Here is a 21,679-nt window from a genome sequence, read left to right as displayed (position 1 = left end):
TCCTGGCCCAGGGATCAAACCTGCGTCTACTGCACTGCAGGCAGATTCTTTACCGCTGGGCCACCTGGGAAGACCACATACCCCCCCACACACATGCAGACACTCAGGGGAATTCACAAACACACACACACACACACACACACACACAGACGCATTAGTCTCTTCTTTCCATCCAAACAAAACACCTAATGGTTTGTTTTTTTTAAGTAACTTTCAAAACCAGGGAATTGAAATGCGTCTTTAGCTCAGTTTCTCAGAATACAATCTTACATCTTAAGACATCAATTTGGCACAGACTCCACCATCATCAGAAGCAAATTCTTTCAAGTAAAACCTTCAAGTGTGTCCTCAGGCTGCATCCTCATCTATTAAATAACAAAGTAGAATAAAATACTTTTAACGTTTTGATCACACCCTCCCCCCCCCATCCCATTGTCCCATAGCGCCTCCAACAGCTGGGACCCCTTGATCCAGCTGATCCTCCCCGTGTAGGCAAGAGCGGTCCCAGCCGTAGCAAACGCACAAGTGTCCCGTTTACAGCAGCCCCCTCCAAGCCAGGACGGGGGCTCCTTGCTGTGTTGACGTCCTGGTTGTTTGAGAGAAGCAGGAAGGGCGGGCGTGTATTCCGTTGGCCTGGGCAGAGCCGCCGGCTGCCAGGTGGGAAGGGCGAGAGCAAGGAAGAGTCAGGGGTGGAGCCCTGCACCCCTGGTGGTGCACCCACCCGCCGGGTCGGCTTGGACGGCAGGGACTCCAGGCATCCGTTGTCTGCTCTGCACCCAGGCCCTGGCAGCCTGAGCTCGGAGCCCGGCGCGGGGCGGGGGCGCTCACGGCCTCCGCTCCCTCCCGGGGCGGGGGCTAGGCCCGGCCTCCCCAGTCCGAGGCCTCCTCTGCTGCCTCCGCCGCCGCTGCCGCGTGGAAGCCGCCCTGCCGGCGGGAGGAGGCCTGGCCTGGCCGCCGCGCGGCCCGGCCGCGCCCAGGAGCAGCCGCACCATCTCGTGGTCCTTGCGGTCCAGCACGCGGGGCAGGAAGAGCGAGGACTTCTGCGTGCGGCGCGTCTTGAAGCCCCGGCGGGGCCGGCCCTTGCCGTTCACCGACACGTACCACAGTCTCTCGGCGCTGGGCTGGCGCCGGGCCCCGCGCCCGCCGGGCGCCGTGCGGTACAGCCGGGAGGCGTAGGTGTTGTAGCCCAGCTCGTGGATGCGCTCCACGAACTCGCACTCGGCGTTGTAGCTCTCCTGCGGGGCGCGGGGGCCGGGGTCAGCGCACAGAGCGCCCCGAGGGCGCGGGCCGCGAGGGGAGCCCTGGGCCGGGGTCTGGGGGCCTGGGGGTCGGGGTGGGGCGGCGGGTCCCGCCCCCATCTCGGGAAGGGCGTCTGGACGGACAAACGCAGAATGGAAGGAGCTTTGTCAGGGTCCCCCGCGGGCTGCTGTGGGGTGTCTTCAGTTGGGGGGCTGGGCAGGGGGCAGGTATGTCTGACGGCAGCCCAGGATCTCCTCTCAGCTGTAGGTGGACAGACATGCCAAGGCCCCCTCCTACACTGTTTCCCTCCCCGCACTGTGCCAAGGGGCAGGGCTGGGGCACAGGGACAGCTGGCCAGGAGGACTGACCATGAGGCCGGAGACCCTCAGGACCCCTCTCCATCGACAGAGGGGGAAGGGCGCAGGTGGCCCAGTGGACCGCAGCCCCGTTCTCAGAGGTCACAGGCTGTTCGGGGCCAGACCTACGGACTGGGCAGCTTATGATCCCCAAGGGCCTCAGGAAGGGAGATGGGAAGCGCCAGCCGTCTCTGTCCGGTGACGCAGGAGCCCAGAGGCAAGGCCGGAGAACGTGGGGGGAGGGGGAGGGCCCCCCATGGCCGCAGCTCCTCCTCTCCGCTCTGGCGCCCCTTGGTGGATACTTGGGGCTCTTTGGGTCTGCGTACGGACGCCACCGCCCGATATTTTACAGAGGGGGATACTGAGGTCTGGAGGGGTGCCAGACCCCAAATCACAGAAGGATCTGATGCCCCTGTGGCCTGTGCCCATCCCCTGCGTGCAGTGGGGCCCTCTGGGGTGGGTGGGCTCAGGACAGACCCACCCCACCCCCATGCCAGCACGCTGCTTCAGCATCTTACACCTGTTCCCCCCGCCCCACCCCCACCCCCCACACTGAGTGTCTGTGGAAAACTCAGCAGCTGAGCCAGCTCTCCTCCCAGGCCCCCCTGTCCTGGACAATGCACCTCCTCCCAGGCTGAGGCCCATCCTGAAGGAAACCTGGTGGGTTTGTTCTTTGCTGGGACATTTGGGGGCAGGGGTCATTGAAGGGACATAGTGCTGTGAACAGGGACTCAGGCCCTATGGGAGGGGTTCTTGGAGGCGAATATTGTTTGCACCTTGAAGTGGCTCCTGGATGGAGGGATGCTACGGGTAAGGGGTGGAGACAAGCTAGAAAAAGGCATCACAGACGCACCAGGACGGCAGTTCCCAGTGCCTGTCTGGCCCCCAGACCCTGCTCCCCAGGGGCCCTTCCCAGAGCCACCCCCACCCCGGGCTCCACCTGCTCAGATTCTATTCCTTGCCATCACCCTCGTCCTCGGGGAGGCTGCTCCTCCTTCTCAGCTTTGCCAGCTCCTGGTGCTGCTCCAGAAAAGCCAGCTGGGGCAGGGCTGAGGTGGAGACCAGGCAGAGGTGCACAGGGAGGGCAGGCACCCTCCTAGTGGGGTGATAGTTGGAGGGGAGGGCATGTTCCCGTGGGGCAGGAGTGGGCAGGGGCTCTCCGGGCAGTAGAGTACAGGGAAAGCATGGGGTTGGGGCTGGGAGCAGCAGGGCTTGTTCTGGAGAAGCCGAGGGCTCTAGAGCCTGAGTGGGGACGGGAGCTGTGAAGTGACGGTGGGAGGAGGAGGCAGGTGGTCTGGGTTGCTCCCCTGTGAGCTGAGCTAAGGAATCTGGGTGATAATCTAGGGGCGATGGGGCGTTCCTAGAGGCCATCAGGTGAGTGGGCTTGCAGTTTCGGGAGATGACTGATCAGGTTCCTAGCACAGAGTGTGACTTACGGTAAGTGCCCAGGACACTGGGGAATGAAGGAAAGAATGCCAGGTGGGTGGAAGGAAAGAAAGGTGGGCGGATGGGTGTTGATGGACGGACATGTGGATGGATGGGCGGAGGGATGGACGGATGGATGGAAGGAGACAGGAGGGAGGGAAGCGGGGTGTGGGCTGGAGGAGGGAGACCTGGAGGCCGGTAGCGGGGTCCCAAGACTGCTGTGATGGTCCAACTGGGAGTTGACGAGGGCCTGAGTTACGAGGGCACAGGGGTGGGGTGGAGGGAGCTGAAGAGAGGGACTCAGGAATTATCTCGAGGACTTGGAGGCGGGCTGAACGTGCGGCTGAGAGAGAAGCAGGTGGCCGTCAGGACTCCCGGCTGACCTGGGGTTTGGGTGAGTGGCTGGTGGGGTAACAACTACGGCAGGGGAGTTGGGGAAGCTGCTGGATTCAGTTGGGGGTGAGCTGCCCTCTGCCAGGGTGGTCTCTGAGCCGTCAGGACATTTGGGGGGACCTGTAACTCTGAAGGGAGGTCAGGACTGGAATTGGGGGCTGTCAGGGTGCAAGGGTCGCTGGCTCACAGAGTGGATGAGCTAGCCTGGAGGGTGAGAAGCAAGGTGATGGCAAAGACCAGGGACTCAGACAGTGAAGAGGCAGTGTAGTCGGAGCAGCACTCACAGGCAAATTGGGGGCGCCCGGGACAGGGACAAACGGTGGCAGGAGTGGCAAGTGGACGGCCTCACCTTCCAGCTTATCTGCAGTGTAGTGAGACCTCCCATGCCAGGTGCTCTGCCAAGTCCCACTCCACCCAGCTAGACCACCAGGCTACCCGCGTGGGACCAGGAACCTCTCCTCTTCTGTCCTGGAAGCCAGCGCTGCCAGCTCTCAGAGACGGAAGCCACAGGGAGACACTGGCCCACTGGGCACGTGTAATTCTGCCCCCAGGGTCCTTGCCTGGGTCTCCCACGGAAGAGATGGCAGCAGCCAGATGCTTCCTCTCCTGATTCCAGCCCTACCTGCCTCCCTGTGTGAACTTGCCCAGCAGGAACACAGGCCACCCCTGGTCAGTAAGCCCTGCACAAGTACTGCAGGCCAACTAGGCCTCCCCTCGCCATCAGGGATGGGAGTGACTGTGGGTGGTCCGAGCCCATTTCAGGAACAGAAAGTCAGTTTTGCTCACTCCACACCAAGGGGGAGGGCTGGGGGGGGGGTCTGGAAAGCCACCATCCACCTCAAGAAAAAGTCAGACCACATCCCGGGCTAAGGGCACGTGTTTATAAACTTGGTGTTTACAGACACTAGAAGCACGTATAAAGGAGGCTGGGCAGCTGAGGGTCCCTCTTCCCAGACACAGACTCCCCCAGGTCACAGAAAGCAAATAGGTATCTTCCTACTTCTGCATTTCCTTTAGCCAATCCGTGAAAAATCTGTGATGGAAAAAACTGCTTAAAGGAGGACCTCCCTGCATTTCTCAGCGGTGCTTTGCCTGACTTCAGACACGCGGGGAAATGTCTGTGTTTCCCCTGCAAGCGCAACTGAACGGAGGGGACGGTCCTCGCCTGCGTCGTCTAGGTGACGGGTGGGTGGGTGGAAAGCCTCTCACTGCCCAGGGAGCGTCAGCTGAATTGCATGTAAGGACTAGTTGGAGGCAGGAAACTTCCTAGTACATGTCCTTTGCTCCACGTACGCCCCGCCCCTGGGGGATGGACTCCGCCAACGCCCAGTCACGGGACCCCTTGTCATGTAGGGACCCGGGTCGTACAAAGACTAGCTCCAAGCTATGTGCCTGGGACGTGGGCCCCACCTCCCTCTTGGTTCCCTCCTTCCGCCTCACAGCTCCTGCCTTTCCGCCCTGCTCCTCACTCCGCTCCCAGGAGAGCTCTGTCTGGGTGAGCCCTCCCGGACGCCCTTGCTTCTTTCCCAGGCTCCCGAGAGTCCGTTTATCTTGGTAGAAACTTGGTGCACAGCCTTTCCTCTGCTCTCAGTTACCTTGAGGGTGACCACAGGATGGCTGGGGAAGCGTTCTCTCACCCCACAGCACTGGAGAACGTAAGATATCTCTACCCCATCAGCTGGCAGCCGCCTCTAAGCAGAATCGGGCAGAAGAGTGCCGGACAGGGAGCTGTGGGACCTGGGGTGTTGGTCCCTGTGTGTCCCAGGACAGAGTGTTCCGCTGCCCGTGTCCCTGGGTGTCCTCTGATGGGATGTCCAAGGGAGCTGGTTGCTCCATCTGTGCCCCGCCCCCAACACGAGCCCCTGGACTTACCGAAGCATACAGCCGACCCCTCTTGTTCATGGCCAGGTACCGCCCGGAGAAGAGCCCCTTGATGGCCACGATGCCCACCTCCACCGCCGTTATCTCCAGGATGCCTGTGAGGAGTCGGACAGCCCGTCACTCCCTCCACCTCCCACAGGGCCTGGCAGGGAGGGCTGAACACCCCTTTTCCCTGCACAAGCTCTGGGGGGGATGGGGTGCTGAGGCAACCCACACTGAAACGGGGTGACTTTGGAAGTTCGGGGGAGGGAGAAACCTCTGGGTGGGAGGTGCAGCACAGGGAGCATCAGGGAAGGCATCTGCAAGAAGAACGGAAACCTGGGAGGGAAGGAAACCCTTCCCCACGCTGGACATGAGCCCCCTGGAGCCTCTCCCGCACTTAGTGAGCTAGTTCATGATGGGCTGGCCAGACGGGCCAGCTGAGACTGAGGGCTGAGGGACTTGCCCAAGATGGCACACAGATGTCTGAACTGGGATTCCAACCTCTTGAACGTGGCAGTGTCTGGGCTCACTGGAGTGCCTCCGGGGGCCTGGGAGGGGGAGCTGCGCCCTTGGCAAGGTGAATTGATAATGGGATCCACCGGTGTGCTGAGGGTGCCACCCAAACCCGCTGGCAGTGGACGTGGGTGGGAGATAATTGTCTCGAGCCTGTAGGGTGCTGGCAGGGAGCTCACAAAGGGAAGCCACCTGTGTTCACCCACTCCCCACCCAATGGAAGAAAGTTTAAATCTCCTCTAACACTTTCCATTAGGACCCAGGGCACTATTTCCCCCCCTGGGGAGCCTGCAGCAGAGCCCCACATGGGGCCATGGTGCCCCTGGGGTAACAGCCAGTGCCCTCTCCAGGGGGTCCAGCGTTCAGCCCCCAGCACATGTCAGCAATCACAGGGCCTGGCCGCCGGCCGCCAGAGGCTTGCCCAGAGCCTGCGGGGCCCCGGGGGGCACAGGATACCGGCCTCTGGGCTCTCTGGGGCGCAGGCTGGGCTGATTCCCCGCGCCGCGTCCTGTCGCGCCGGCCTGAAGACCACAGCACCGGCGTCTGGATGTGGGAACAGGGCGGCTCTGGACTGCCCGCCTTGGATGCCTCAAGAATTTGGATGCTCTGCGACTCCCAGGAGGGGGAGGGGAGACTGGATTTGGACAGAACCGAAGAATCGCTACCAGGCGGGCACAGGGTCTTTCGCAGTCCCGTCCCGCGCGCAGTGGACGCCCTGGTAACATTTGGCTTCCACCGCGAGCCTCCGGAGGCGTCTTCCGAAGACGCCCTCGCCGGACCGCGGCTTTCCTGGAGGAAGCAGAGTTTTCCGGCCGCCTCTAGAATACACCGCGCCTTTTCCTGCGCCCGGGGCGGGGGCGGGGGAGGAGCAGATCGAGGGGCGCAGAGGAGGACCCCGATTCTCTGGCCACACACCCTGCCCACGGAGCTCCTGCCGGGCCACGAGCTCGGATCTCCAGCTCCTCACTGAGCGGAGCTGCGTCGAGTCCCCTTGGCCCTGCGCTCCTCCTCGAGAAAGGACCCCGCACGAGCCCGGGTCCCCGTGGCCGGAGGAGCCAAACCTTGGGACCTCGCGGGACTCCGGTTTGAGCGCAGTCCGGGCGCGGGTTCCGGCTGCGGGGCGGAGTGACAGTGTGCCCGCGCCCCCAGCACCAGGCGGACGCCCCTGCGTGCTCCTAAGCCTCTTCCCGTGGCCCCCCACCCGCGACCCGGGAGCTCATCCCGCCGGTCGCTCTGCGGCCGAGGGCGGAGGCGGGAGAGCTGGGGATTCTTGTCTGGGGACACGATTCTCTATCCTTGCGGTCGCCTCCCGGGAGCCCCGGGAGCCCCGCTCTGTCCGGCGAGCTTCTTTCGCGCAGAGGCTGCGCGCCGGAGCGGCCACCTGGGCGGCCGCGAACCGGGAGGGCGGAGGGGATGGCGGGGCGCCCCGAGGTCGGTAGGAGGAGAAGGGGTCGAAATAATAAAGAGGCCGAGAAATGCCTTGTCCAGGGCCTCTTCTCCGAAAAACTCAAAGGGCTCAGATTTGTCAGGACCACGGAACCCAACCGAGCGGGGAGTCCCCGGATGGCCTCCCTCACACCTCCTCGGACCAGCGGGCTGCGGGACGCGGGGGGCTGCCACCAGCCGGGGTCTCTTCGGACAGGACTCGCCACCCCCCACCCCATCTCCCCTCTCTTCAGCTCCCAGACGTTGGGGGAGCCCAGGGGACCCCGGCGGTCTCCCTCTGGCCGCAGCGGTGGTCCGCGTCCCCGGGTGGGCACCCTTGCCTTGCCAGCCCCCGCGTGGGCACCGCTCCTTCCGGGGGCGCCGGACACTCACTGTAGGCGCTGTTCTCTAGGCTGCCGTTGACGCGGCCGCTCGGGTGCAGCTGGAGGTGGTACTTGGTGGCGCAGTAGAGCTTGCGGCGCCGGGGCGCCCCGCCGAGGTGCTCGTAGACGCCGCCGCGGCCGCCCGCATCCCGCCGCGGCCGCGCCCCGGGGCCCGCGGCCGGCCAGCCGGGCTCCAGCAGGCTGAGCAGCAGCAGCCAGATCAGGTCCATCGTGGCATCGCGCCCGCCCCGCGGCGGCGGCTGCAGGCGAGCGCTGCGCCCATGGAAGGGACGGAAAGCCGAGCCGGGGCGAGGCGCTCGGAGCCCGCTCCTGCGCCTGGCGGTGCGGACTCCGGCTCCGCGGAGCGGGGGAGGGGAGGGGAGGGGAGGGGAGCGGTGGGTGCGAGGGAGGGAGAGGGAGACAGAGAGAGAGATCCTTTAATTTTCACCCCGAAACGGGTGAGATTTCCGTTGCTGTGCAAAGAGCTGAAAGAAAAGACGGCTCGGCAACAAAAGGCCGATGCGGTCCGGAGGCAGAGGCGCTGGAGGCGCGCGGGGGGCGGGAGGCCGGGCGGGGTGGAGAGCCGGGGCAGGGCTCGGCGTCCGGGCCGGGCGCCCCCCGCGCTCGCTCGCCCCCCGCGTGCCGCCGTCGAGCCGTGGCTCTGCTCCGCCGCGCGCCCCGCGCCCGTGCGCCCTCCGGTTCTGAAAGGTCCCTCCCCCGCCCCCTCCCCCGCCCACCACCCCCTCCCCCAAACCAATTATGCCTCCGAAAATTATAGACCGAGGCCTCGAGGCGGCCGCCCCAGGCCCTGCCACCCCCTCCCGTCCCTCGTCAATCCCCTGGCACAATGGGAACGCCGCCGATGACTGATGTCCGCGAATACGACTCGCGGGGCAGTCGCGCTGACAAACGCCCATTAAAGGCGGCGCATAATGAAGGGCGCCCGCGGAGCACCGCGGAGGGGCGGGCCCTGCGCGAGGACGCGGGCGCGCGTGGGGGACCCCGAGGTTCTGACTGCGCCCAGGGCTGCCCATTGGAGCCAGGACGCTGCCCTCGGCGGCCCAAGGCTTGAAGGTGCTTTATCCCCTAGCGCATCCCAAGCGCCCGGCACGTGGCGGGAAGGATGAGGTTTGTGTTTGGAGCGTCCAGTCTCAGGAGCGCGCCAGAGAGGGGGTTGGGACTGTAGGAGGGCGACAGTATAGCCAGAGAAAGGGGCGCAGAGGCAGACGCAGACAGCGCAGAGGAGAGGGGAGGGCAGGACAGAAAGGAGAGACCGAGAAACAGAGACTCGGACCCAGAGGGCTCGGGACAGAAGCCTTGGGAAACGCATGGGGCGCCTGCTAGCCACCGAGAAGGGAGATGAGCGGAAACTGGCAAGGGTGGGTGGGCATCCCTGCCTGGTGGGTTGGGAACAGCCATGGAGATGCCGTGCACCTCGAGGGGGCCCTTCCCCTTGGGATCCCAGTGAAGCGGGGCTGAGGATGGAGTGCTGGGAAAAGCCATGTCCTCAGGGGAGCCTGGTGGGCTTCCGTCTATGGGGTCACACAGAGTCGGACACGACTGAAGTGACTTAGCAGCAGCAGCAGCAGCCTCTCTCTTGCTCCCCACCCACCCACTCTGTGCTCCATGCAGCCCCCTGCCCAGCAGCTGATACTGACACCCAGGCTCAAGCAAGGGTACTTGGCAGGCATGAGGGCTCCCTGTAGGGTTCTGTAGTCTAGGCTCCAAGTTCAGGGGCTTGGGGATGAGCCCAGTGGGCTGGCGTCCCCTGTCCCTTCTACCCGCATCAGGATTTGGAACCTTGGTCCTTCCTTGGGGGAAGGGATTTGTGGGGGTCACCAGGGGCTCTCTTGAGCTGCAGAAGCTAGTGCATCCCATTGGGATACATCTCAGTACCCTGACCTAACACAAGCAGGGCAACATGTTCTCAGTGAGCCCTCCCCAGCACCCACAGTGCCTAAGTGGCCCTGGGCCAGTCCTGGGGCATCACTCAGTACCCCAGTCCCAGGAGAAGTGGCTTCTGGCTAGCGTCTGTCTAGTCAGAGCCCCTGAACAGTTGAAAGAACAGACCACTGATTACTAGAGCCCCTTGATAATGGAGCCGGCTTTACAAGGGAGAGGACTGCTGTCAGGCAGCCCCTGAGGATGGAGCCAAGCTTGGTTCATTGGGGCTTCACCCATGGAGCTGGCCTGGGGCTATTGGCCACTTGAACTTTTAGTGAGAACTCAGGAGAGACACAGGGAGGGTTCTGGGTGCCCTGCCCCAGCCCAGCCTGCCTGCACCCTAGAACTGGCGGTGGTGGGGGTCACTGCCACAGAGCAGGGGTCCAAGAGTGGTGAGCGGTCAGGAGGTTCTGCTGGTTTGTTCTCTGTTGTACCTGCAGCGTCTAGACTGTGCTGGGCAGAGTAGCCCTTCAGAACCCACTCCACGGACGAATGAATGAGTAGCTCAGCTGCTTCCGAGTCCTCTGACCTTGGCTGTGCAGCATCACCCCTCTGAGATGCCAGCTCCTCATGTGTGTTTTTGTCCTTCAGTCGCTAAGTCATGTCCAATTCTTTGCAACCCCATGGACTGCTGCACACCAGGCTTCCCTGTTCTTCATCGTCTCCTGGAGTTTGCTCAAACTCATGTCCATTGAGTCGGCGATGCCATCCAACCATCTCATCCTCTGTCACTCCTTTCTCCTCTTGCCCTCAATCTTTCCCAGCTTCAGGGGCTTTTCCAATGAGTCAGATTTTTGTATGAGGTGGCCAAAGTATTGGAGCTTCAGCTTCAGCATCAGTCCTTTCAGTGAGTCTTCAGGGTTGATTTCCTTTAGGAAAATGCCTCAAATATCGTGAGAGAAACTCAATGAAAGGACCTTTGCAAAGGTCCCACCACCATATCACCCCCTATCACTAAGCGACCACAGTTTATTATGCAAACCGGGCACTGTGAACAGTTAGGTCAGGACAGCAGGCCCCCACGCCCCAGGTTCCTTCCAGCAGACCTGACTCCCCGTGGGCATTCTTGTTAGGGGAACTCCTCTGAGGCAGCTAAGCTCCCTGGCCCCAGCAGTAACCTCTGGACTGAAGTTAGGAGTGTCTTAAAAGCCAAAATTGTCGTCTTCCCCACACCAGGCTCTGGGGCAGCCCCTTCCTCTGCTGGTATTTGGGGGCCTCGCAGACCCTCCCGCACCGCCCACAGCCTCTCCCTCTCTGCCCCGACCTTTACTTTCCCACCCACTGAGGCTCCTGGTCATTGAAGTCTCCCTGATCCCCGTCTTTTCTGTCCCCAAGGCTCCCGCAGACCTGGGCTTAGCTCTGAATGTTTCTGGGCTGCCAGGCCCTCGAAGGCTAGGGCATAGCCAAGGAGGGGTGCCCGATTTCCTGCAAGCTTCCTGGTGGGCACAGAAGCGTGCTGGGCCAGGTCGGGGCACCCATACAACCCACCCCACGGCGACCTCCCCCTCAATACGGAACCAGGTGGGGGGGGTGTAATTCGGTAATAGCGAGCCTGTTAATTGCTACCAAATGGTCGCTGCTGCCATTTGACTAATTGGTCTCCTCCAACCCCAGCCTGGACACCCCCAGGCCTGACCCCAGCCAGCCTCCTACCACCACTTCTAGGACTTCTGCTGTGGGTGTCCTCACCCCCAGATCCCCTCCCAACCATATCTGGTATCTGGGTGACCCCCCTGACCTCACTCAGGTCCAGGCCTCACACCTCCAGCCGCTTCCCCTGGAGAAGGAGCTGGGGAGGGGGGATGGAGAACAGTGTTCTGTGATGTGGTCCCAGCCTGCCCACCGGGGTGACTATCAGATGTGGTGCTGGCTTCAGGCCCCAGAGTCTCTCTAATTATCCCCTGTCCCCAAGAGCAGTGGGAGAGAGGCCTGGCCCACAGTGGGCCAGCTCGGAGCCAGGGTAGCCCTGCTCAACCCCTCCCTAGAGATGAAAAATGAGGCTCGGAGACCTGCAAAGACTGGCTGAAGTCAAGAACCTTCTCATCATCGCAAAAGAAACCTCGAATCTTTAACTGGGAGGCAAGGTGAGGGGTCTGGTGCCTCCATCTGGCCCCTCGACCCCACCAAGTAAGCTGAGGGTCCAGGGCTGAGCAGAGGAGTCTTTATTCCCTGGCCCCAACTTTGCTTTCAGCAAAGTCAGAAGATAAGGAGCAACAGGGATAGTCCCTGTGGGCAGACTCTCCAAGCCCAGTCAGGGCCAGTTTTTGCCAATAGACGAGGCCTCTGGGTAGACCAGTTGACTGCCTTCCCCAGCCAAGACCACCCCACCCTTAAGGGCAGAATCTGGTCCCAGTGTCAGGTAAGAACCCACCCACTGGGGGACTCGGCTCCCTCTTGAGGGTCTTCCTGGGTGCACTCAGCTGGAGGCCCCTTTCTTGCCAAATATCCCAGGATCCCCAGGATGCAGGGGTGGTGGGACCACTGGCACCCAAGGGGCCCTGAACATTGCTTGTGAGCAAGGAGAGTGAGGGCTGCTGGGCACAGATGAGGGTGGGGTCCCCACTCTCCTATAGGCCAGCAGGGTCTCGGGTGGGTCAGCCCCAGTGCGGGGCCGTGGGCCAGGCAGCTCACCAAGGAGGGGAAAGACAGGCCCAGGAGGGCGACCTGCAGTCTGGGGGCCTCAGGATACTACCGCCACCCAACCCAAGTGTTTTACGTTATTCACTTATCTTTTATTTTAAAGAGCTTCAGTGAGATGGAATCCCCATGTCCTAGAATTCACCCTTTTAAATTGTACAGTTCAGTGGTTTGTGATACACTGCTGTTGCACAGTCATCTCCACAGTTAACTTCAGAACCTTCTCATCGTCTCAGAGGAAACCTCGAACCTTCAGCTGTCATTCCCCTCTTCCTCCCTCCCCCACTCAGCCCCAAGCAACGCAGGACTGCTTTGCATTTCCGTGGATTTCCCTCTTCCGGACATTGAGTCATGCAGTATCTGTCTCCCCGCGTCTGCTTTCCTGCACTTGGGACGGTGTTTCGATGTCCATCTACGTGGTAGCGAGTGCCAATCCTTCACTCATTTTCAGGGCCGAGTCGTATTCCCTTGTGTGGGTGGACCACACTTTGTTCCTCTGACCATCTGTTGATGGACCTTCAGCTTGTTTCCTGGCTATTAGGAAGCTCCAAACTGAGCCTAAGAGGAGGAGGAAGAGGAATTCTTTCAGGATTGGGAGGGGAGTAGGGGAGACACACCCCATGACCTGCCCCTACTCCTTCCCCTCCAGACAGAGGGTAGCCTCCGGCCCCTGGACCCCCCCAGTGCCTGGTGTGGGGCCGCGCACAGAGCAGCTGGAGCTACCAGGAGCCTCCAGAGATGGTGGCCTGGCCAGACCTCTGCGTGCCTCAGTCTCCCCCTCTGTGACAAGAAAGACCGTCCCTCCTCCTGCATGTGCGGGGTGTGAGGACTCAGTGAGGGAAAACCACATCACACCCACTGCAGGCCATCGACTCACCCACGGGGACCATGACCCCCATCAAGAGCTGGTGCTTCTGAAGCCCATCTTGAAAGACGACTCAGTGTAATAAGGATGATGACCACGCAGCTCAGGCTGCCATCACAAAGTCCCACAGCCTGGGCGGCCCGAACAACTGACACTGCCTGTCTCCAGGCCTGCAGGCTGGACTCCCAGACCCGGGTGTGGGCGGGGCTGGTCCTCCTGAGGCCTCCTTCCTAGGCATGCAGACGGCCATCTCGTGTCCTCACAGGGTCGTCCCTCTGAGTGTGTCTGTGTCCTGACCCCCCCTTCTTATCAGGACCCCAGTCCTGTGGGATTAAAGTCCACTCTAGTGACTGCATTTTACCTTAATTACCTCTTTAAAGATCGTATCTCCAAATACATTCTTGTTCTGAGCAATTAGGGGTTAACGACTTGAACACATGAATTTAGGGAGATGCAATTCAGACTATCGTAAGTGCTAACAGTGAGGTGTGCCCCTAGGCCTGACTGCATGAGGGGCTTGGGCTGAGAAACGCACGCTCCTCTATCAGGGTCTGGCGGAGCCTGGTAAGAGCTATGGAAGCAAACCCACGCCCACATTACTTCTGCTCCCCACCCCATCCAGGTCTTTGCACACACTGGTCCTTCCCCCACTGGGTACCCATTAGCCTTTTCCTTCTAGAAACTTCTGCTGTTCCTGCAAGCAGCTCCCAGCTCCCCAGGCACAGTGAGTCTCTCTTCTCCCCATGTGCCATCCTGATTCCAAGGCCCCTCGGGGTCAGTTTCCCACTGCTTCCCACGCAGCCCTAGTGTCTCGGCGGGTGGGCAGGCATTGTCTGTCTCTGTGCCCTGCCACCCTGTGTCCTGCACCAGGATGATTGAGACGGTGACCAGGAGGTGTGGGACCCTGGCGGGTGGGTGATGGGCATGAAGAGTGCTCTCGAGGCGCTGGCAGGGAGGACTGCCCTGGCCCCCACCCACAGGGACTGGCGTCCTCCTTGTCGGCACCTTCACCTCCCCCAGGACCCCTGGGCACTGCTGCCTGACCTAAGTCTGCATAGAGAAGAGACTGTGATCTGAGCCTTCACTGGGTCCCCCCAGGAGGCCGCCGGGGGACAGGCAGGCTGACAAGTGACATCAGTGGATGGGTGGGCTCTCACCTGGAGGGCTGGTGCAGCAAGGCATGAGGCAGCGAGGCCAGGAGGAAGCCGGCCAGGCTTCTGGTTACTTTTGTTAACAGGAAGCATCTCTCATTTCCCAGCTTCAAGGGGTGGGGCGGGACACTCATGTCCCCATCCCATAACGGGCGGACTGCCCTCCACAGAGTGGGACAGGCCCCCAGGCCCCCCCAGCCCCCACCTGTCAGCTGCCAGTGTTGCCTGCAGGCCCGCTGTGCCCACCAGGCGTAGCTGTAACCCCTCACCTTCAGGGTAAGGAACTTGAGCTCAGGCATGGGCTGGCCCCTGCCTGTCGGCCTTGAGCAGTCACTGCTCCCGCAGCCCCTGGGATCACCGGCTCTGCTGCCCCTGGGGGTCTTTGTGCTGGCTGTCCCCACCGCCTGTAGCACCCAGTCCTCTCTCCACTTGCCTAGATTCTCCCAGTTCTTGGTGATCTGGCCCAGAGGCCCGCCTCAGTGGGGTGTGCCTGCATCCCTCCTCCCCACACTCCCTTGTGTCAGGAGTCCCTCCCCCCGGCTCCCTGTGTCCATCAAACCCAGGGCCCTGGGAGGCTGTAAGGAAGCCAGGACCAGTCTGCTGTTCTCTGCTTCCTCAATGTCTCCTCCCGGGACTTGGCCTGAATCAACCCCCCACATAGACGAACGAATGAATGCAATTCCCATAGCATCCTTTGATCTGACAGTGTTGGTCATTTGAGTGAAAAAAATGCAGACGAGAAGTTGGAACTATGGGTCCTGACGATCCTGGCATTTAGGGTGGGAGGCAGGGGACAATACAGCATCATCTCATCTCGCTGCTGGTCAGGGTAGGCAGCCAGTTTGAGCTGCTATTTCCAACAGGAATAGAGGGTGACTTCCAGAACATTGGGTCTGGCAAAACTCCAGACAATTTGTCGACTAGGAAATGACCTGTCGTAAGAACTGCTTAGCAGGGCATGAAGCCCATTTTGAGGCAGTTTTCAAACAGGGACAGGTCTGTCCAGCAGACAACACAGCAAGGGCAGCTGAAAAGATGAGAGCTGTGCTCAGGGGTGTCCCACAGAACTTCAGGGCATGCAAGCCAGGGTCACCTCCACGAGGGCCACCGGGCAGGATCTGTGACAACAGCAACTGCGACGCCCCTAGCCCTGGGAGTCCTACACATGCCTCAGGTCTCACCACGTCTGTAAAGGAATGTGCCCAGGAATGTCCACTGGCTTCATGCACCAGGATATCAACCCAGAAACGACGCAAACCACCCACACGTGGAGACCGTGGCATGCAGACCTCACCACAGCAGAGCGCTCCTGGGATGGAAGGGACACCACACAGCAACACGACAGCGTGGGGACCACAATCCCATTTGTGACTTGCTGGGTTCAAGTCCAGATTCTGCCACTTACCTGTGTGAGCTTGGGCAGATGAACCTCTCCAGGCCTCAGTTTCCTCATCTGCAAAATGGGATGATTACTGTGAGTGTATTAGAAAGCAGAGACATCACTTTGTCGACGAAGTTCTGTAGAGTCAAAGCTATGGTTTTTCCAGTAGCCATGAACGGATATGAGAGTTGGACCATAAAGAAGGATGAGCGCCAAAGAATTGATGATTTCAAACTGTGGTGCTGGAGAAGACTCTTGAGAGTCCTTTGGACAGCACAGAGATCAAATCAGTCAGTCTTAAAGAAAATCAACCCTGAATGTTCATTGGAAGAACTGATGCTGAAGCTGAAGCTCCAATCCTTTGGCCACATGATGCAAAGACCTTGATGCTGGGAAAGATTGAAGGCAGGAGGAGAAGGGGGCGACAGAAGATGAGATAGCTGGATGTCATCACCAACTCAACAGACATGAGTTTCAGCAAACTCCGGGAGACAGTGAAGGACAGGGCAGCCTGGCGTGCTGCAGTCCATGGGGTGGCAAAGAGTCGGACACAACTTAGCGAGTGAACAATAAACAACCATGAGGCTGAGCTAAGTTAGCGCAGACGAGCTGCTCAGGGCAGCGTCTGGGCACTTGGGCTGCAGCCCTGTGGTCCACGCGGGTGTGAGTATTTGCACACGCTCATAGATACGCAGGATGTTTTTGAGAGATACAGGAAACTGCAGGCGTGGTTAGCTGCCTCTGGGAAGGAGGATGAGAGCGAAGGCTGAGAGGGAACTGGGTGGTTCACATTCTCCCCTGGGTGTTGATTTCACCGTTGCTTTTTGCTGTGAGCAGGTATTCTTTGGTGATTCACAAGGGGGTTGGGCCTCGGTCGAGGCTCACTGAGCTGAGGCCCCTTGGCTGGAGTAGAAGGAACCTGAAGGGCTGAGGACTAATGTCTGCAGAGACGAGAAGGAAGGAGGCGGGTGGGGGGAGCGGGGTCCTTCCCTGTGCACCCACACTTTCCTCTGACAGCAGCTCTTCCCAGGAGGGAAGACTAAACCTGTGTGGGAGCCCAGGAAGCAGGAGCCCTGCCCAGGTGGACAGAGGCGCTGGATTCAGACTCCACAGCTCACCTTCTCTTCCCTCATCAACCAGAACCGAGCAGAAAACCAGACCCCCTTGCAGATTAGTTTGGGTGGCCATCTCCTCACAAAGAGCGACCGGCCCACCCCCACCTCGTAAGTAAGGAGCTAGAGTGGAGACATGGGCAGGGCTTCCTGGAGACCCCAGGCCCTAGACCCACTCGCCCAACTGACACACAAAAGCTTGATGCTAGGAGATGAAAGTGAGTCCACCTCGGGGACTGACGGACGGTGGTGCTTAAGCAAAGCCTCCACTCGACTCGAGAGGGTCCTCGGGGCCCTGTAGACATGGCCGTAGCCCCCTCAAGGCCAGCACAGTGTAGCTAATTGGCCTCCACATTTTTCTTTCTTGAATTTTAAATCCCTTGAGCCACAGATTACAGGACAATGGGCTGGATTCTCTGGCCGTCATTAGGCCGGGGACAGTGCGGGCTCACCACCCCAGGCCAGCCTTGTTACTGGGTGGTTTGGAGGGGCGGTGTCTCTCCTGGGGACGGGCACACAAAGGTGAAGATTGTCTTGGGGCCACAATGCCCACTTTCATCCCGGCCCCCCCTGACAAAGGAGCCTTCCCCGCGACTCAGGGCCCACTGTCCTGGAGGCCCTCAGCCTGTTCTTCAGTCCTCTTGCTCCAAGTGCAAAGTGGGCAGCAAAATGCAAGTCAAACCCCTGACCTTTGCCCTTTACAGGCACTTGTTCCCGGGGTGGGGGCTCCTTTGGGATGTGGGCCCAAGGCTGGCTGGGCTGCACTGCTCCGAGACCGCCCTGCCTTGGCTGGGCAGTCACCTTGGCTCCTTTTGTCCTTGCAGTGTTTTTCTTTTCCTTTTTTAGTATTTATTTATTTATTTGACTGCACAGTCCTTAGTTACAGCATGCAAACCCTTGGTTACAGGGTGTGGGATCTAGTTCCCTGACCAGGGATCGAATCCAGGCCCCCTGCAGTGGGAGCACAGAATCTTAGCCACTGGACCCCCAGGGAGGTTCTAAATCCCTGCAGTTTTTTATCTCACTTGCTTGCAAACTGGCAGCCACTGCCCCCTCCATGCCCTGCATCCCCCTTACCTGACCCTCTCTGATGCACACGGCCCCATCAACCATCTCCAGGGTGCCAGGCTGTGGCATGGAGCAGGGGTCATCGGCCCAATCACATCTTGACTAGAAAAGATGCTGCCAGAGTCTAACACCTTTTCGAGAGTGTGACTACGGAGAATCTGGGGGAGTACTCTCCTAAAACAGGGGCTTCTGGTAAAGGCAGAAGACAGATGCTTTGTTGGGATTTCCCTGGTGGTTCAGTGGTTAAGACTCTGCACTCCCAGTGCAGGGGCATGGGATTGATCCTTGGTCAGGGAACTATGATCTTGCAGCCCCCAAAAAAGTTCTTTTCCCCAGTGGCGGGCACCCCTTCCAGTGGCTTCTTACCATCTGTGTTCCCGCCACGACTGTGGCAGCCTCACTGGCAAAACTGCGATGCTTCTCAGCAGCATTTTGATCACCACCGATAAACTTGTACAGTTTTTCTTGTACCTGGATGAGGCCACATTTTGACAACTTGGCTCTACAGCAAAGGGAGGATCGGGGTCCTCTGTACCTCATCGGGCACGTGGGGACAGCCTGGTCTGGGTGTCCTCCACACTGGCCCCGCGGAGGTTGCCGTGGACTTTGCTGCAGGCTGGCACTCAGGCACTCTCAGTAATGCTGACTCACAACTTATTTGTTTGTTCGTTTTTAAAATTTTATGGAGTTGATTAACAATATTGTCTTAGTTTCAGGTGTATGGCACTCTGATTCATTTATATGTATATACGCACACACACACATATATATATATTCTTTTCCAGATTCCTTTCCCTTATAGGCTATTACAAAATACTGAATATAGCTCCCTGTTCTACATAGTACATCCTTGTTGGTTATCAATTTCATATATAGTCGTGTATGTGTGTAAATCCCAAACTGCTAATTTTCCCCTTCCCACCTTCCCCCTTTGGCAACCATAAGGTTGTGGTTTATAGCCATGGGCCTATTTCTGTTTTAGATAAGTTCATTTGTATATATGTGTGTATATATATATATATGTATAATATATGTTTCAGTTCAGTTCAGTTCAGTTGCTCAGTCGTGTCCGACTCTCCACGACCCCACGAATCACAGCACACCAGGCCTCCCTGTCCATCACCAACTCCCGGAGTTCACTCAAACTCATGTCCATCAAGTCGGTGATGCCATCCAGCCATCTCATTCTCTGTCGTCCCCGTCTCCTCCCGCCTCCAGTCCCGCCCAGCATCAGAGTCTTTTCCAGTGAGTCAACTCGTCGCATGAGGTGGCATATGTTTAGGTTCCACGTATTAGCAATATTATAAGATACTTGCCTTTCTCTGATTGACTTCACTTAGTATGATCATCTCCATGTCCATTCTCGTTATGTGTGCCACATTTTTATTCATTTGTCTGTCAGCGGATAGGTTGAACTAGAAACCTGTCCATTTAGCCAGCTGGAGTGGTGCCCGCCACTGGGCAAAGAACATTTTTTTTGGCGGCAAAAACAATGAATAGTACTAAATAGTTTGCTTCCATGTGTGGCTATTGAACATAGTGCTACGATGAAGCAATGCATGTGTCTTTTTGAATCAGCGTTTTCTCCAGATTCAACTTTTCCAAGGAGTGAAGTTGCTGGGTTACGTGGTAATCCTGTATTTGGTTTCTCACAGAGCTTTCACCCTGTTTTCCATAGCGGTTATACATTCCCACCAACAGCATAGAAGGGTCACCTTTCCCCCACACACTCCTCCAGCATTTACTAGTTGTAGACTTTTTGATGATGGCCCTTCTGGGATGAGGTGGTCCCTCACTGCAGTTTTGATTTGCGTTTCTCTGATGATTAGTGTTGCTGAGTGTCTTTTCATGTGCTGGTTGGCCATCTGGCATGTCTTCTTTGGAGAAATGTCTTTTTGGAATAAAGCAAAGCTCCCCTCTAGTTAGCCACCCACAGTATGTTTTGAGAGACAGGATCTTAGCTTCCACCTGGTGTGGAGACAGCAGGCTTTTCTGCCATTTCTTCCGAGCCAGACTCTGAAAATTTGTGGTTAGTTCCCTTGACAAGGCTCCCAGGGGCTGCCTGTTCAGACCAAGCTGGTAGAATCCCAAAGGGAGGAACAGTGCTGGTCCTAACAGTGAGCTCAGTTCGAGCCCCGCATGCTGTGCCAGGAGTGTGGCTGGACGTACATATTTTTAGGCCCTGCAGTCATCCTGCTGCACGTGGCAGGGCCAGCATTTTGTCCAGATCCTTCTTCCTAGCTCATTCCTCGGTACAGCACAGGCCAGGAGCCCAGGCTGTTCTCCCAGATGCAGGGGCCTCTTCCTCTGCCTGCGTCCCCCACCACCTCCTCTTCCCAAATCCAGGAGTTGGGCAGTCAGGTAACAAGCCCTCAGTCTCCATAGCTGAAAAATGGACACAGTGACAGCAGAAGCATCCTCGTGAGGCTGTCGGGGGTGGGGGCGGCGTCACGAGGGAGGCACTCGGCCAGCACCTGCCCTCTCCCCACCTCCTTCCCTCCCACCCTCCGTCCCCTGCTCAGCGCTGGTAGCCCCTCCCTTCAGCCAGTGCATAACAGGGGAGCCCACAAACCACTCATCGGGACTCTCAGATCCACTATGAGATGTCACCATGACCTCTGCCCCCACCCCCACCCCTCAGGAGAGCCCAGAGCCTTTTCCATCACTCTTGCCCACAGGCAGCACCTGCTCCTGCTGAGGGTGGGACTCTGCAAAGTCTGCCTTTCCCCAGAGAGGAACCAACCAGGGGGCCAAAGGTCATGCCTTGGGAAACCATCTACACCAGACGGAGATATTCTGCCTCCTCTCTTAACCCTCCCCATTCATGCACGCACACGTGTGCACACATGCTCGCATTTCACCCTGCCAGGTCACTTCCATGCCAAGAGCCTGGGTTGCAGGCTTCTCGAGCCGTGCCTCCCTCCCAGCCTTGGAGACAGAAGCCAAGAGCGCTGCACAGCCTTCACCAGCCCTGGAGGAGCTCCAAGGCCTCTGTGGGGAACTCCTGGTAGATCAGGAGGAGAAAGAGGAGAAGGACATCCTTCAGAATGCCCCTTGGAAAGATTGGCTCCAACTTGGAACTAGACCGGCTTCTGCATTCTGTTGTCTCTCTTTGATTTTGCTTTCAGATTTCAAGCCACTGGTGGATGCGGGCAGGGGCCTGGGTCTCCAGCAGGTCATCTCTGGCCTGGGATGTGACCCCACTGCTGGCCTTGGGAGAAACGACAGGATAGCCCCAGAAGCCAGAGGTTGTACCAGCTCCAGGAACCTGCCCCCAGGGACCCCTGAAGAGGTAAGACCATTTGGGAAAGTTCCCCAGGAAGGAACCTGCCTTCTCATCACAAAGTTTTTGTAAAAATGTTCTCAAAACACTGGGCCTTAATTCCTTCCCAAAAGAAGTTTGTCGAGAGCCGGTCAGCATCTCCTGTTGGGATGACTCTGCCGGGTCCCACCCGTCATGGTGGACTTTGAGTGTTTGTTCGAACCACTGGGGGCTCATCTGTGACTGATTGAAATCAGACATGTTGGACCCTGAGGCCACCGACACCTGTCTGGAGGACACGTACCACCAGGAAACCCCGGACAGCTGATTGGCACGTATCATGAGCACTGGCGAGACCTGGCCATTTTGCCATAAGCATCCCAGGCTTCAGAGTGATTCACGGGTCCAGAGGGATGATTCTCACTTTGGGTGTGAGAGGTCCCGGGTTCAACTCAGGACAAACCCAGACCTTTGGGCCTCCTAGGTGACTCAGTGGTAAAGAATCTGCCTACCAATGCAGGAGACCCAGGTTTGGTCCCTGGGTCAGGAAAAACCCCTGCAGAAATGAATGGCTACCCACTCCGGTATTCTTGCATGGAGAATTCCGTGGACAGAGAAGCCTGGTGGGCTATGGTCCATGGGGTCACAGAGTCAGACACGAC

General features: G+C 59.0%; 1 protein-coding gene across 1 annotated transcript; it reads right to left on the bottom strand.

The window, feature by feature from the left end:
- Positions 1–242: 242 nt before the first annotated feature.
- FGF3 (fibroblast growth factor 3) lies at positions 243–16,224 on the bottom strand. The gene is made up of 4 exons (XM_055415309.2): positions 15,600–16,224; positions 7,608–12,736; positions 5,286–5,389; positions 243–1,235 (listed from the first exon to the last, which is right to left on the bottom strand). The coding sequence occupies exons 2-4, from the start codon at positions 7,825–7,827 to the stop codon at positions 825–827; spliced, it is 735 nt and encodes a 244-aa protein (XP_055271284.1). The 5' UTR covers positions 7,828–12,736; positions 15,600–16,224; the 3' UTR covers positions 243–824.
- Positions 16,225–21,679: the final 5,455 nt, after the last annotated feature.

Source organism: Moschus berezovskii, chromosome 25, assembly GCF_049115385.1.
Source record: "Moschus berezovskii isolate FMDL1 chromosome 25, NW_MosBer_1.0, whole genome shotgun sequence".
NCBI classification, from domain to species: domain Eukaryota; kingdom Metazoa; phylum Chordata; class Mammalia; order Artiodactyla; family Moschidae; genus Moschus; species Moschus berezovskii.
Note: the sequence above shows the minus strand (reverse complement) of the source record. Positions and strands in the feature narration are given on the sequence as shown.

Excerpts from the sequence above, each read along its gene's own strand:
- FGF3 (XM_055415309.2), bottom strand. The coding sequence starts at position 7,827 with ATGGACCTGATCTGGCTGCTGCTGCTCAGCCTGCTGGAGCCCGGCTGG. Across the intron at positions 5,390-7,607 it reads CCTAGAGAACAGCGCCTACA|GCATCCTGGAGATAACGGCG; the intron begins GTGAGTGTCCGG and ends GACTCCTCACAG. Across the intron at positions 1,236-5,285 it reads GGGGTCGGCTGTATGCTTCG|GAGAGCTACAACGCCGAGTG; the intron begins GTAAGTCCAGGG and ends CGCGCCCCGCAG.